Raw genomic sequence first — 15,156 nt, forward strand, 5'->3', positions numbered from 1 at the left:
GACTCCTAAGACAACACAGAACAACAGTTTGGCTCAAAAAAAGAAGAAAGAAGTGACTAAACTTGAGCACTAATTACTTAACTTTATGAAGGAAACAGCTCCATCTTTCCAGAGCTCGTGAAGCACATGGCCTATGTCAATGCCCCAGACGGACTGAAAGAGGCGCACTGCAAGCAATCAAACCCACTTCATGTTGTTATTTGCTGAAACTTGGAGAGGGGAGAATACAGGTTGGCCTGATTGCTGTGCCACTTTCATTGAACGCAGGGACACTCCACCCGATACAAGGAGGAGGCGGTGCCATTTGGTCAGTGAGCGTGTGAGACCGCCGACTCTGCTGAGTGTCAGAGCGAAACACGCAGCAGACTGGGGGACTCGATCTGAGCCGGTGTCTGTCACAAATCACCAGTGGTACTTCAATGTCTAGGTTGCACCATGCGCTTAAAAACTTAGTCTTGTAAATAAGAGCAAGAGAGACAGATTTTCAAGTGTTTTTGCATTTCCAACACAACACAACCAATAAACTGAAATGTTTGGGGCCTACCATATGCACAAAACTAGCATTCTTCCTTTGTCTTTCTTTTGATCACAGATCAAAAAAGGTTGCAATTTAAAACCGGTGTGCAGTTTTTATCATAAGCCAATATTATCTGGCCTTTGTCGACATTAGATCAGAGCAACCCGAGAGCCAGGTAGGAAAAGAAAATGATTTTTTTTACACTGTTGCTAGACTGTCAGTCATCCTAACATCCGGCACCGGTTGCACTCGCTCCCTCGATAGCCAGAAAGAGACCAGCTCCCCAATGCCCCAACTCAGAAAACTAGGAAACCAGCTCAGCCTGCATGACCCAATTAGAAACATCCCCTGGACAGAGAAGAAATGTCAGTCTCTGTACTATCATGTATTTGAGGGTCCCATATGCCTGCCTGCAAAGAAACAGCTTCAAATAGTGCAAGTATGACTAACACCTCATGTAGTTCATGTTTTTAAGATTTTTTCAGCTGTTTTTTTTCCAGTTTCACACCCACACAAGAAAGCTGGCCATCGCAAACCTAACATACAACTGCAACTAAAATAGCTCCAACAGATGTTGAATAAGAAGAGTGCAGAATTGTGTGAATGTTACAGGAGGAAAAAAGTTATTCCAGCTGGTCAAAGAACTTAACCAGCAACCTCTCATTGAAAATCTGACTTAAAAAGTACATAAATCAGTTAAATTGGGAGGCATGTAAAGTGACCCACATTGCCTACGAATCGGGGCAATCAATAGAGTGATGGCAGATTACATGAGAGAGGAGGTCCAGCCTGTAATTATGGACAAAGATTAAAGAACAGGCTTGTGACTGAACTGTTAAAATTGTGTATTGGTGGTGATGGAGACTGTTAAAAGCAGTTCTTTGGTGCTTTCTTCCTGTAGCCAGTGTTGAGTATTTTATGTTGACCTAGTTAATTTAAAGCAGACGGGTCAGAGAAGTCTTCTGCAGAGTGCTGTGTGTCTGTTTTCATGTCATCTTTGGTTTTTGGCTGCTCTCTCATTTCAAGGAGAGCAGATTGTTTCAGTAAAACTTGAAAAGCTTTCATCTAATGGTTGCTTCAAAGCAATGCTATTACTAGAATAAAATAGTATTATTTTGGACATGCTGTGGCTTTCATGTGGAGGTAGCATAGCACATTGCAAAAAAGTTCTCACAACGCCTTGTGTTTGGTTGTAAAAAAGTATGGGGATGTCTTAATTGAAGCAGCTGCGGTTAGTGCAGAAACCAACACAAATAAAGTTTCTCCGCCTCATTAGCTTTTATTTTCCCCTTTTAATGTCTCATCACTTTACAAGGTAAGGTTTAAGTCTACAAAGAGTCTGACCACATGCTTGCCAACACCCAATCTGCTGCCCTACACACAAAGTTAAACACGTGCAATAACAAAGAAATGCCTCTTCCTAGCAAAAATGCAGACGTGTGTACGTCAGGAAAAAAGAAAAGCAGATGCTAACACAACGCAGATTTAAATGGAATCTAAAGCTTACAATACAATTATGACATTAAAGGTGCACTATGGAGTTTTGGTAGAGAAATGTGAACGTTGGAGAAGTGTACAGATTATGTGCTATTATGTTCATAACTCTATACACAAACTGTCCTCAGAGGAAAATTTGGTCCCTGGAACACTGTTTGAAGATAAAATGCTACGCGAAAAGTTATGTTGGGGGGCCCGCAACAGTGAAACCGTAACTCTCCTGGTAGCTTCTTAGCTCCGAACAGTGTTCGAGGGATCCATTTTTTACTTTGAATAAAGTTTGTGTATTCAGTTCAGAAAATATAGCACAGAATTGTTTCACTTCTCCCACTTTCAAATTTCACTACCAAATCTCCATAGTGCACCTTTAACCACCTTTCTCTACATACTTGAAATGTTTACTATTATAAAAAATAAAATTAAAAAAAACGAAACCCCCATGACCTCGCAGTAACACGCTGTCAGCATCTGTCAGCTGTATTCCTTTTCCCAGTGAGTATTAGGCGCACTGGCTAAAGTGGCAAGTAACAACAATCGCTAACAGCTTTCCTGTAGAGTGGTTGTGCAGCCCTGGCACACAGTCAGCTCTACATTACACTGATGCGTGTGTGTGTGTCTGTGTGTGTGTGTGTGTGTGTGTGTGTGTACGTCACAGTGCAGTTTGAGTGCCAGGCTGTCTTGCTCTCTCCTCCTTGACAGCTCTCTTTCTCTTTCGGTGCGTGAACACAAAGACCTGACAGTTGAACAGGATGAATATGTTCACCTTGTCACCGACAGACTCACAGTGCTCGCTAGCAGAGCCAGATAGTCAAAGGGACATCCTGACCAAGCAGCTCATATTCTCTCAGTGCTCTGTTCCAGCTATTTATCGACGTACAATCACCGTACATCTGAAGAGAGGCATAGCACAACCTGAACAGGTCAACAGTGGATTAAGGGATATCTCACTATTACATCAAATTTGGGGAGCTTTTATTTGTTTTGCATTTTACTGGATTGTTGGATTGTTGGATTGTATAGGCTGTGTTCAAACCAATTTCTGTAGCCAGGTCATGATTGGTCAGCTGTGCAGATGTGAAAAAGGAGACAGGGTTTGAATTTTTTTTTTTTTTTTAGAACGACAGTATATGTAAATATCTTTGGGAAAAATATATGTATATATATATATAAGAATATCATTTTGGGAAACATTAACTTTATGCACCTCATGGCACTCATAGTCAAGCGGCTTTTTGAATAAATTTGGCAGTGAAATGAACTACCTGCAGATTTCAAGCTGGGCCTTTTTATGCTGCTTCAGAAGATAACATTTGAACATTTTGCCTGTGTGTTCTCTGTCAACTGTGCTGTATCTACTTTGGCTGCTACCGCCTTTAAAATAGCCACAGTGACCTTATTGGAATTTATGAACAGCAGCCAATGGATCCACTGCTTTACATGAAAGCTCCTTGAGATGAAGGGTGTTTCAAAAAAAAATCAGCAGCAGGCAGGACACAACAGAAGGGAAGAATAATCAGTGATGTTGCTTTTAAGATCAGCAACAGCAGATGGGAAAACAAGGCAATCTGTGGGCAACTCTTTTCTATGAAAACTACAAAATGTAAAAAATACCTTGAACTCATTAAGCCTCAGCAAATGTTAACACATGCACACGTAGTGTAGGAGGAGGGGGCTAATCTCCCCTCTGCTTTAGTAATCCACCACATGATCACCTCTCACCTCAAACGTGCGTGTGTTCATACAGACCCATCTGGACCCTGGCAGGCTTTTGCTTACAACTGCATCATTGTCTTAATACTTGGATTATTGTTGGTATAACATTTAATCCTCAAATCAGTCTATTTGCAGAAATAAAGCAAACAGTCATCAGCATACAAGGTGGCCAAAATATGCCACCCCTGTTATTTACTTTCTCCTCAGAGTAATATAAATAATATGGTTGATATAGACGGGAAAAATGTGGCTTCCCTGAAACGTGTAATCCCTTGTTTTTGCTATTTCACTAATGCCACCATGTCAACACGCCAGCTCTTTTCTCTGCTTCACCAGGAGAGGACAGAAGGCTTCTGCTGAGATTAAGAAGATCATAACCGCCGGATTAACGATTAGCATCTTACTTTCCGGGATTCTCATCTGTGTAAGTGACTGAAGCTGCTCGCTGTTCGTTTATGTACTGGCAAAGAAGGAGAACCAATCAGTTTGTAAAAACCACAGCCACCAAAGTTCAGCGTATAGCGCGTAAACGAGATGCAGCTCAGCCGAGCAGTGAGTAGATTATTTTGTTGTGGCATGTTCAATTAATAATGCTTTGGGTGATTTGATTTGAGCAACATAAATAAATGGCACAGAACTGTAACTATTGTTAATAAAACTTATTTTACAAAGATAATCAAGAGGTACAGTATCAACGTCATCAGCATGCTGCTCCTTTGGAGATAAAGCTGGGTGACACGGCAAAAAAAAATGATCATAATGATTTTTTATAAATTCTTAAAGTAGATTAGACACTGAATGTTCCACTAGTTTAAAAGAGTATTCCTGTTTATGATGGAAGTCTAAAGACGAGGGTTAACTGGTAAATAAAAGGTTGCAAATTCAACTTTGCTTATTTCAAGTGGTTGATTTTGTTATAAGGTTTAAAAGTTGAAATCAGGTTAATGATACAAACACTGAATGAAGCTATTTCGAGTTAAAGGTTGGTGTTTCTCCATCCTCACTGGCAGGGGTCATTTTTAAATGATGTCAACAATTAGAAATGCACTGATCCACTTTTTTAAATTTCCGATCCGATACATACTGATTCAGATATTTTAACCCTCAAGCATCAGTTTCATTTACTACCCTCTTAAGTCACTAAGGACAAAAATGTCCACTTCCAAAAAACAGAACGGATTGATATTTTTTTATACTTTATTTTGCATAAATCTCTTAAACAACTCCAGCCGTGCTCAAAACGATCAAATATTGAATAATTATCAGGAATTTAACCCTTTAAATGCCAGTTTGATTACATGATTCTGGCATTTCTTTATTTCTTGATTTATGCAAAAAAAAAAAAAGGAGAAAAAAATATCAATCTGTTCTATTTTTATAGCGTTTTTTGGAAGTGGATGTTTTTGTCCTTAGTGATTTAAGAGGGTAGTAAACATGTTTCACAGTGTTCTATTCATCTATTTAAAAAAATAAAATGTGCCAAGAGAGAAACTTTCTCACAAAAATGTGTTCCATATGCACTAAGACAGACAAAATGATGACCAGATGAAGAGGAAACATTTGACCAAATGGACAACAATGTCCATAGTGACTCATGAGGGTTAAAATAAATCATTAATTGTGTTATTGTTGTTGTTGGTCTTATGAGTAAGGCTACACAAAGCTGAAGTAAACCTGACATTGCATTACATTGTGCTGGCTGACATACAAACAGGATACAGCAACGTCTGTGAGGTTTTCAAATTAAATATGTTAAACTGAAGCGCAAGAACTTTTACTTTTTATCACTTAGAAGAAGCTGTTTCATCTTGTCTGAACGTTGTGATAACAATTTGTGGACACCATCAGTTCAGTCTGAACGTCATCAAAGCGAGACTGTGTGAGTTGGGAATGTTTTCTTGATCTGTGATGTGGATCGGCACCGTCAGTCCCATATCTGATACGTAAATTATGTCAGTATCGGACCCGATACCGATATTGGATCAGATCTGTCCCATCTTTAGCTACAATGAAAAATGGAGGGTGACATGACGGAAGAGCAAACAAACCGTTGATTGGCCATCTTTGATTGTCTAACGTGGAGGCCAAAAACTGCAGAATGATTTTTTAAAGTGTGTTAGATTTCTCATTATTGAGTAAAAAAAGTTCTAATGTTTTTTATCCTTTTGTCTACTTTGTAACTAAATCATGTATAAAGATCGCCTTACTAATTGAAAATATATTAATGTATTTTCCAGCACAAAAACTTCACGATTGTCGACTGAATAAACTGATTTATTGAAGTAAATCCTGATCCTTTCATGAAAACACAACATTTCAATTACCGTAATCTCTCTGATCTAATTTCATCCAAATCGTTTGAACATCACCAAGACAGTAAATAAACTGACTGTTCAAACATTCAGCTATATGATGAAAAGCAAAGGGAAAGATGTGAGCCACTGAATGCCCATGTTTCCTTCGACTTAATTCTCATCCTGGAATAATTCACTTAACCTTACTCTAAGCTCATCATTCCAGCTGCACAGCAAGAAGAGCGGGGGGGGGGGGGGGGGGGGGGGGGGGGGGTGAAGGCGACGGTAGACCACAGATTTTCAGCTCAGCAGAGCATTAAGGTGAGTGATGAAGGAGACATCCTCGATCTAGCCTTAACCCTTGACAGTCACTTCCTTCTTAAATAGCAGCCTTCCGTGCTTTGTTGTTCTTCTCGTGTACTTTGAGAAGAACTGACAAGAAAGCTGTTCTGTAGGAAAGACTGACAATGCCCCCAAACTGGGAATGACATCATGGGGATGAATTCAGGAGCGACTACAGATCTTTCAAAAACAGCCCAGAGCCAAAACACTGCGATGAATTTCATTTTTCATCTTCTGTTGCTGTCAAGAAGGAAAAGAGCAGATTCAAAACATTAACATGTTACAGTGCAGGTATATATCCTCTTTCTCTAATACAACCTTAACTTGTTTTAATTTAAAACACCAGCAGCTGTCTTCAAGTGAAGTCTCATTGGACACATTTAAAGGGATACTTCACCCATTTGCATTAATCTTTGTATCATTAGAAACCTGGTAGTATTTTTGAATGGTCGTGCATCCCGCCCTCATTTTCCCCTGAGACGGGAAATCTTTGTATTTCTGAGTCTGAAAAGGAGCTTCCAGTGACGCAAAAATCGTAATTTTGCGTCACTGGAAGCTGCTGCGGTTAGCGGGGTGAAACTACAACTCTAGTTCCTCATATTTTCGACCACTGAAGCTACAGACCAATCACAGATCAGTAGGTGGGAACTCACTCCCAGAATCGAAACTTAACGTCCGCCATATTGCTTGGAAGCTATGCTAACAGGCTCTATGGAGAAAGCTGACAATGGATGGAGGGGATTTTGAAGGTCTGCTCGAATCGGATGTTTGTGGCTACAGTATAGTCTCATGTCTACTGAATGCCTTACATTGCCTTTTTGCACTGGACATCATACATTATGTATGTGGGGGGGGGGGGCGTGTTACAACTTACAGTTAAGGTGTGCGCTTTGACTTACACAGCACAACACTGCCTTCACACTCAAGTCCGAGACAAAATACAGTGCACATTGTTGAAAGGAGTAAGAGGATCCAAACCCAGGGCACGAGTTTCTGGTTGTTAACATATGGTGTACTTAACAGACAATCTAATAACGTTGGTTCAGTCTGGTTATTTGACTGCCGGGTGTAATGATATCACTGGAATAATATCAGACATTGACATGTGGATGATATCACTTTCCCTTTCAGGCATATCACAATGAAGTTTCCACCATTCCCAGCCCCTTGAACATGTCATGTCTTGGTTAGAGGGGGAGACGCTGAACGGGTCAAGACAAGCTCTGGGAAAAAAGACGTGTTGACAAGGAAGATTATTAACTTATTGACACATAACGCAGAAGTAAGAATCATTCATGAGAGGCTGAGCGCCACCTCCTGATCGAGTGACACATTTAATGCCCGTTTTAAAACTGTGAGAACAGCTGGACAACCTCCATCTGTAAACTAAAAGTTCATTTGCAGAGAGTCCAAGATGACCGACCATTCAGTGCAGACGTCAGCACTGCCTCAGCTGACATGTCTCACTTTTAAGCAGATTTTAAATCATGTATTGTGTTTTAAGCTTAGCAAGTCAGCCTGTCTGGCCATGCAGGCTTAACTGTCTGTCCACAAAGATTTTAAATCTTGTGAGCTCTGACTGAGTATGATTGACTGTATGCATGAATCTCTTACACTTGGCTGTGTTTGAACTGACAAAATATTTATGACACTCCACATGCCAGATGGGTTCGCCTTCTTTGCAAGTTTTTGATTAAATAATCCAAACTGTTTCCTTTCCCATATGTCCTCTGCTAATCTATCAGAAGAAACTTTTTCAAAAGGTTTTAATCACAACAAGGCCAGTGACGAAATAATGCAACTCCTAATGGATTCACGTTTCCGCAGTTGTGCTTTCATTTGAATTTGCCAAACGCTGAACTCAAGAAGAATACTGAAGAAAGACAATTTATCAAACCACAAAGATGTGTTAGTGGGGAAAAGAGCCTGTCAGACACTTTCATTGGGTTTCAATAGATAGATAGACAGACAGACAGACAGACAGACAGACAGACAGACAGATAGATACTTTATTGATCCCGAGGGAAATTCAAAGCATCCAGTAGCAGGTTACAAAGACGTACATGACATGAAACATTTGTTACAAATTAAACCGCAAAACCTTAACAGACAAATCAATCAACTTGACCAACTGAAGGTTTCCACCCTCATCAAGGGAGCAGCCAGTCTGCTCTGAAGATCAGAGGAGCCTGAACACCGTCATTAACAACAGAGTGACTGATGAGATGGTGAGAGGAAGAGGTGGGCGAGGACCTAATGAGTGCAGGTGCTGATGCTTCATCAAGGTGTCTGGTTTAACAAACAAGAGAGTTCGGCTGCTGTTTGTCGACGCTAAGTTCCCATGGTGACACTTTTGAGAGGAACACTTTGCAGTTCAAAGTGGACAGTAAGGATAACGTTTCTTTGTAGGACAAATGTATCACTGACAAACTAAGTTCAACCAGCTCTTGGTGAAAAACATATTTCTATCTTTGCTGCTCAGTGCTATTACGTTACACCATGGAAACCACACAAGCTGTACATGTCAGCTAAGTCTTGTCTTTGTGCTTCTCTGAACATTTCCACAGCGGGTACTGATCGTGATGAAAACACATTTTCTCCCTTTCACCAAATGAATCCATGATTTCTCATTTACCCAAAGGGCATTTCACTCCAAAACCATCTTCATCAATCATGAAAGAGCATAAACATAAGTACCTCTTTGCAAGGGATCAGTCTCCTACTCAGTTGCTTTAATTTTGGGATCTAGGAAAAAGTCATGTACAGTGCAAACCCTCCCACGTGCAAAGAATAACTTTATCTCATTTACATAAAAAAGCCTAATCGTCCAGGATACACACATTTGCAAACTTACACCTCTTACCTCCAGCAAGTATTTTTACATTCAGTTGACGAGCCTGAATAAATGTTGTATTTTTATATCTTTTTTTTTTAAACCAGTAGGAATGTTAAGTTAGATCCTTGATGTATAAATCTCTTCTTATTCTTATGTTTTATATTCTAAGTGCTTATTTATGTATCTATTCTTATATTGTTGTATTTGCTTTGATAACCTGCTGCTGTAACGCCACAATTTCACAGTTTGGGATCAATAAAGTTATTCTATTCTATTATTGTTACAGAGTTGATGTGAAAATCTACTGTCAGTTTCTCATGTGTGTGCAACTATAACAGGACTAGAACATATTGACCAAGTAGGTATTCAACAGCAGCCTCAACACCATCTGTGTTTTAGACTGCAGGACTGAAGAGTGAACAACACAAAGCATGCAGGTCAACAGTGAGGATGTTTTCTGTGCACATTTAGATGTTGTAGCCTCAAACCCTGACATCATATATGACAGCAGTTAAATAAACACAGACAGATGGGACTGTCACTAAATGTTGTTCTATTCATTCAGGAATCCTGGGACATGTCTCCGGTTCCCCGAGGTGACTGCAGGCCTGTCACCAGGTGAGTATGGGTAATGATATCAGTCCCTGCAGGGCAGAGTGTGATAGAGGAACAATAACAGAGGAGCGGTATCAGCTCTCTCTCTCTCTCTCTCTCTCTCTCTCTCTCTCTCTCTCTCTCTCATCTTTTTAGCTCTCAGCCCTGATCTGCCTCACAGATTCTAGGTCAGTAGTGGCTTTTTAAAGACTTGATAAGACCCTCCGAGGACTTTGGTGCTGCTAAATAGGTCTGCATTGGAGCATGACACTCTTAAAGAGGAGAGGAGCTGTCGTTTTCTGAACTACTTTGAGATACAATACTCTAGGATTAGATTTAACACAGTGTCTTAATGTTAGTTGGAAAAGATATCCTGGAGGGTTACAACTCATTCATGATCAACACAGTCAAAAAGAAAGATGTATCAAAGCAGAGAGACAGTAGTTATAAATGCAATTCCATTAGTGTATTGGTCCTCAGTGGTTCTCAACTGGTGGGTCAGGACCCATAAGTGGATCACAGAGCAGATTTTTGTGGGTCAAGAGACTCGCGAATGTGTGCATGGAAAGGAAATTGTGTTTAAAAATGTCTATTAACGCGTTAACGTGTTTGTTTTGTTCCAGTCCCCTCTTCTGTCACATGTTCTCTACCGCCTGAGGCCCAAACTGCAAAACTGTACATTTAAGAAATCTGATTGGTTGATAAATATCAGACATTTAGTTTCATGATTGTTCATGAGGGAGTTGGTGGCCGGTCCTGAGGCTCGATCAGTTGAGAACCACACTGCTCTAGAATTCACTTTACACACTGAAGTGATATTTATTGATATGTTTCTGAATCAGTTTAAGAAGAAGCTACAAACAAAATGGATCAAAGACGCATGAACTGAGAAAAGAAGGAATCAGTCAAATCAATGTGGACTGGTTTCTCTGCACAGACCACAAATAAACTCTTGAGAAGGCTGCAACTACAACCTACTTTCTTAAATATGTGTGTTGAGTAATAATTTATATCGCTGCTATATCGGCCTGCGCAGGTCGTCAGGAAAAAAGGGCGCAGCTAGGAAATACAATCTGTGACGCACTGTCAGAATAATTCACTTCCAGATGCAAGATGCATCATGTATTCGACAACACGTGAAATTACAACTGGAACCAGTTACCTGATCGTAACATCTGTGTGTGTGATCGCGGTGCAGTGTGTCGTGGCGGTCAACAGAAAGTTTCCGCTTGCAGGCTCACCCTTTCTCTCCATTTTAAGCCAATACCCCGGTGAACAGGTGAGCGTGGTCCATATATATTGATTGCCATCAACACAAAAACAGGGTGAACGCGCCCTACAGTAGATCTTAAACAATAATTAAACTAAACTTATGATTCCTACATTTTATATAAAACATGGATAAGAAGGAAAACAAAATGTTCCTACAAGTTTGACCAGAAAAAGTCATCTCTATGCTCCAACATGAAACCTTTCTGGTTAAGAAATTGCTTAAATAATTACTAAAATGTCTTAACTACTGTTAGTTGAAAAATTGACTAAATCTGTCAATTTGTCACAAACGTTTGGGTTTTATTTACAAACAAGATGACTGATTATTGCAAGACTGCAAAGGTAGTCCGAATCTGAGCATTCAGTCAGTCAGTGATAAATTCAATGCAAATGAGGGTAAAGTGTGTGTGTACCCCACCATGCAGAGTCCACATAATCTTTACAAACTCCCCTGATACACTGACTCTCTTTTAAACACGTCATGCCACGGTGGGATTTCACAACAGCTTTTAAAACCTGCAAAGCTGAGGCATGCATTCCTCACATATGCAACAGATAAACACCCTGCCATCAGTGGACACAGAAGCACTCAGCGCAAGCCAACTGCAGGATGACAAAGTCAAATGCAATGGGGGGGGGGGGGGGGGGGGGCAGGCGAGTGTCATGATTGAAATTCTCCCAGAACAAAACCTTGTTTGTGTGATTATTGTTCGACAGGCAAAAAAAAAATCCATTCCACATGATGCATTCATTGTTTTCAGCCAAACACGCAGCAGGCCCCACGGCAGCCACAGCTACTGTATAATGGCACCCAAAAAAAACAAGTGAGAGAGTGGTCAACATAAGGAGGCTGCAGCACGAAGACAGACAATATACTATTGGGGATATTACACGCTTAAAGTTAGAAGCATACGACTCTATTCAGAAAGTATTTGGGTAGTTATGTAGTCAAGTTCTTGCAGGGATGTTAAATTGCAGAAGGTTAAAAAACAACAACAAACTAAACATATGTATTACTGAGCACACACAGTGACACACTATGCATTATCATTTTACACATATCTTGGACCACATTGTGTCTGGTTGAGTCACCCTTCAACAGGTGACGAAGCAATAAAATCCAGCTGCCTTTTAAAGGAGAAGCTTCTGCAGACACATGCTGCAAACCAGTAACTAAGGCCACACATCCGTCTGACAGGGGGGGGGGGGAGTAGAGTGCTGAACAGTTAATAAAGTACTCACCTCAATCCATTTCTGTGCCTCCTGAAACGCGGCGTCTGCGGCGGACTCGGTCCCCGGGTGATGCTGATGAGACGGTCCGATGTCTGCAACCGGACTTGCCATTGGCGAAGAGGCTGTGCTCTCCCAAGTATTTAGAGCCTGTAGGATTCTTGCAAAAAAGCGGCTCAGTGGTGAGTTATTCCCCCAGAATCGGTCAGCCGGTTTCTCCTCCGTCGGTTGTAGGTGTTGCAGCAGCACCGGCGAGGCGAACGAACCAGTTCCTGCTCTCCGGTATCGCTCCTCTCGGGAGCCTGTAGGTAGATGATGACCAGCGTCAAGTCAGCCACACCTAGTTACAGGACTTCCGGTGTCGCGTATCAAAATAAAAGCCTTTCGTTCGAGTAAATAGTAGTAGTGAATATTTATTTCGGTCCATGACCATAAAGCATAAAACATACTCGAACACTAATAAAAAAATAAAAATAAAACAATGGCCGAAAAGGTTTAAGATGAAGCCTTTGAACATTTCATTTATACAGTATATCAAAACAAGAATAGCTGCAAAAAAACAAACAAAGTAACCTGATTTCACAAAACAGAAAACAGTTGTCAGTTAACCAAATCAAAACAATAAAAGGGAAAAAAAATAAATAAATGAAAAGCTTCTATAAATGATAAAGTAACATACATACTGCATAACTTGTACATAAATTATATGCTACAAAATAATTAAACCTTCCATTTTATACATACGATTTAAATAACGTAATGTTAAATATAATCGAGGTACACAGTTAACTTTACGTTAGAACCCTAAAAACCGCTACCTCAACTAACCTTAAAAGACATTCCCAGAATACTCAAAGACATTTTAAAACAACCAAAACAGATTAAAAAAACATTAAAATAAGGCGCAGTTTGCGGCATGTTTCGTGTAATTTGTAGTGCAACTGTGTTTCTACAAGAAATGTGGTACAGGTACACCGACGGAACCCGGAAGTAGATACGGGTCTTTCATTTTGGCGGTACATACGTAAACAGGTGTTGTGTCGAATAATGCTACCCTTTGAGTTGTGCTCCCATGTGGCCGTGCTAAAATCAAATCTTAATTAAATAAAGGTTTTGTTTTAAGGTATCAAAGCATACGTCCCGTTTCCTTAAAGTAGTGGTGTTTAAAAAATAAATTGTTCTGTAATATTTGATAGCCAAGGTGAGTGTTGTCCATACCTGGCTTTACCTGACATCTTATATAAATACAGTACCAATACTTTCTCTTATAATATATAGACTAAGTAGTAAATTAACATTGAGTTTGTCTGTTTTTGTTTACTTTTACTTTACTTGCTGCTATCGTTTCGTACTCCGGTTGCATTTTCGACAGGCAGCACATCTCGACAGAACACCGGAAGAAACCGGAAATGAACTGTTTTGATGTTTTTTTTTTATGGGAGAGTGAAATACCGACTTATTATTAAATTAAAACTACTGATGTACACACTGGTACATGAAATCAACGAAGGTATGTGAATGTGTATTTAATGGCTTTTTTTTAAATCAGTGCGCAAATGGCTTCAAAAGCAGTGTACGTGTTGCAGGGGTCACATTTGATATTCAACAAAATTAAATTACCTCTTACCAATATTGTGTTGACTTTACCCGCCCGCATAGATTATTTTTTTTATTTAGACTCTTATTCTTGTTGCCAAACAGCGTGACTTCCGGTGCTAACCTATCTGCTCCTGGCTAACTTTACTCAGATGGAGTGACAGGACTTGCACAGTGCACTGCACACCGCAGTATTATTCGCTCCAATGGCCAAAAATACACAGAGCAGTGCCGCTCCGCCACCAGCCAATGAGGGCAGCAACACACAGGGGACCTCACGCCCACTTTTACTTTCTGGAGCAACTGAGAGAGAGCAGAGGTCACTAGTTTGGAGCAAAGGGAAAACTCTGACCTTCAGTCACTGATATTTATTAGGAAATTAACAGTTAAAAACAACAATATTTAGACAAAGCGTTTCCCTTGTTTATTTTATGTAGTCACAGATCACTTCACTTCCTGTAAAAAATAAAAACTATTATTAAATGTTTGGCGTTACAAATCTGTAGACTGTGTTCATCTGCAAGTTGTGTCTATTAAGCTCAACTTTTTCTGTTCGAGAGACAGCCCATAAGACCCTGCTAAATTTGAGAATGCCTCTGTTGTTCATGATTTAGTCAAATTTGAATCTTTCAGTCAGTTTAATCTCAATTCTTGTGATCGTTTTTGCTTAAGAAATGCTGTGTGAGGAATAACTGGAGTACCAAGATGATTCAGTTGTCAACAGGACATAAGCAAGCTTAAGAGACGTTTAGTAATCTGTGATTTGCATCTTAAATTGGGTATCTCATCACTTCTCCACCCTTAAAAGCTGTGGTTGAACTACCCAAACAGGTTATGTTACCATTAAGTTGGACTAAATCCAACCTTGTGTTCCCCTTAATTCATTGGTAAAGACTATTTAAAAACATTTAGAGTAAACTGCAAGCCCACTGTGGTCTAAAATCAGGGACATTTCTCAAACAAAAATCAACACAGATCTCAAAAAATGTTACACAATTTAAAAAAAAACCTCATTAATAACTTTATGAGTTTATAAATTGTACCTTTTATCAAAGATGCCCCTGAGGTAAAATGATACTAATCCAGACATCCAAGTGTGCACAGCTTCATCGATATCCTTACATCTCTGCTGACCTCTAGTGGATAAATGTAGTAGTACATAAAAGTAGGAGGAGGAGCTTCCCAGGTTGGATTACTGTCTGTTTCCCACTCTCCAAGGCTACTATTTCCTGGATTCAAAAAAATGGAGCAGTGTGACTTTTGTC

The 15,156-nt window shown here is 39.9% G+C and overlaps 1 protein-coding gene across 1 annotated transcript in view; it reads right to left on the minus strand.

The window, feature by feature from the left end:
- LOC132982569 (LIM and calponin homology domains-containing protein 1-like) overlaps window positions 1-12,615 on the minus strand; it is a 99,021-nt gene extending 86,406 nt beyond the window's left edge. Inside the window, exon 1 of the mRNA XM_061049120.1 lies at window positions 12,308-12,615. Within this exon, the coding sequence (XP_060905103.1) occupies window positions 12,308-12,409 (102 nt within the window). The 5' untranslated portion in view covers window positions 12,410-12,615. The remainder of the gene's footprint in view (window positions 1-12,307) is intronic.
- Between the last annotated feature and the right edge of the window lie 2,541 nt (window positions 12,616-15,156).

This window comes from Labrus mixtus, chromosome 10, assembly GCF_963584025.1.
Source record: "Labrus mixtus chromosome 10, fLabMix1.1, whole genome shotgun sequence".
Lineage (NCBI taxonomy): Eukaryota > Metazoa > Chordata > Actinopteri > Labriformes > Labridae > Labrus > Labrus mixtus.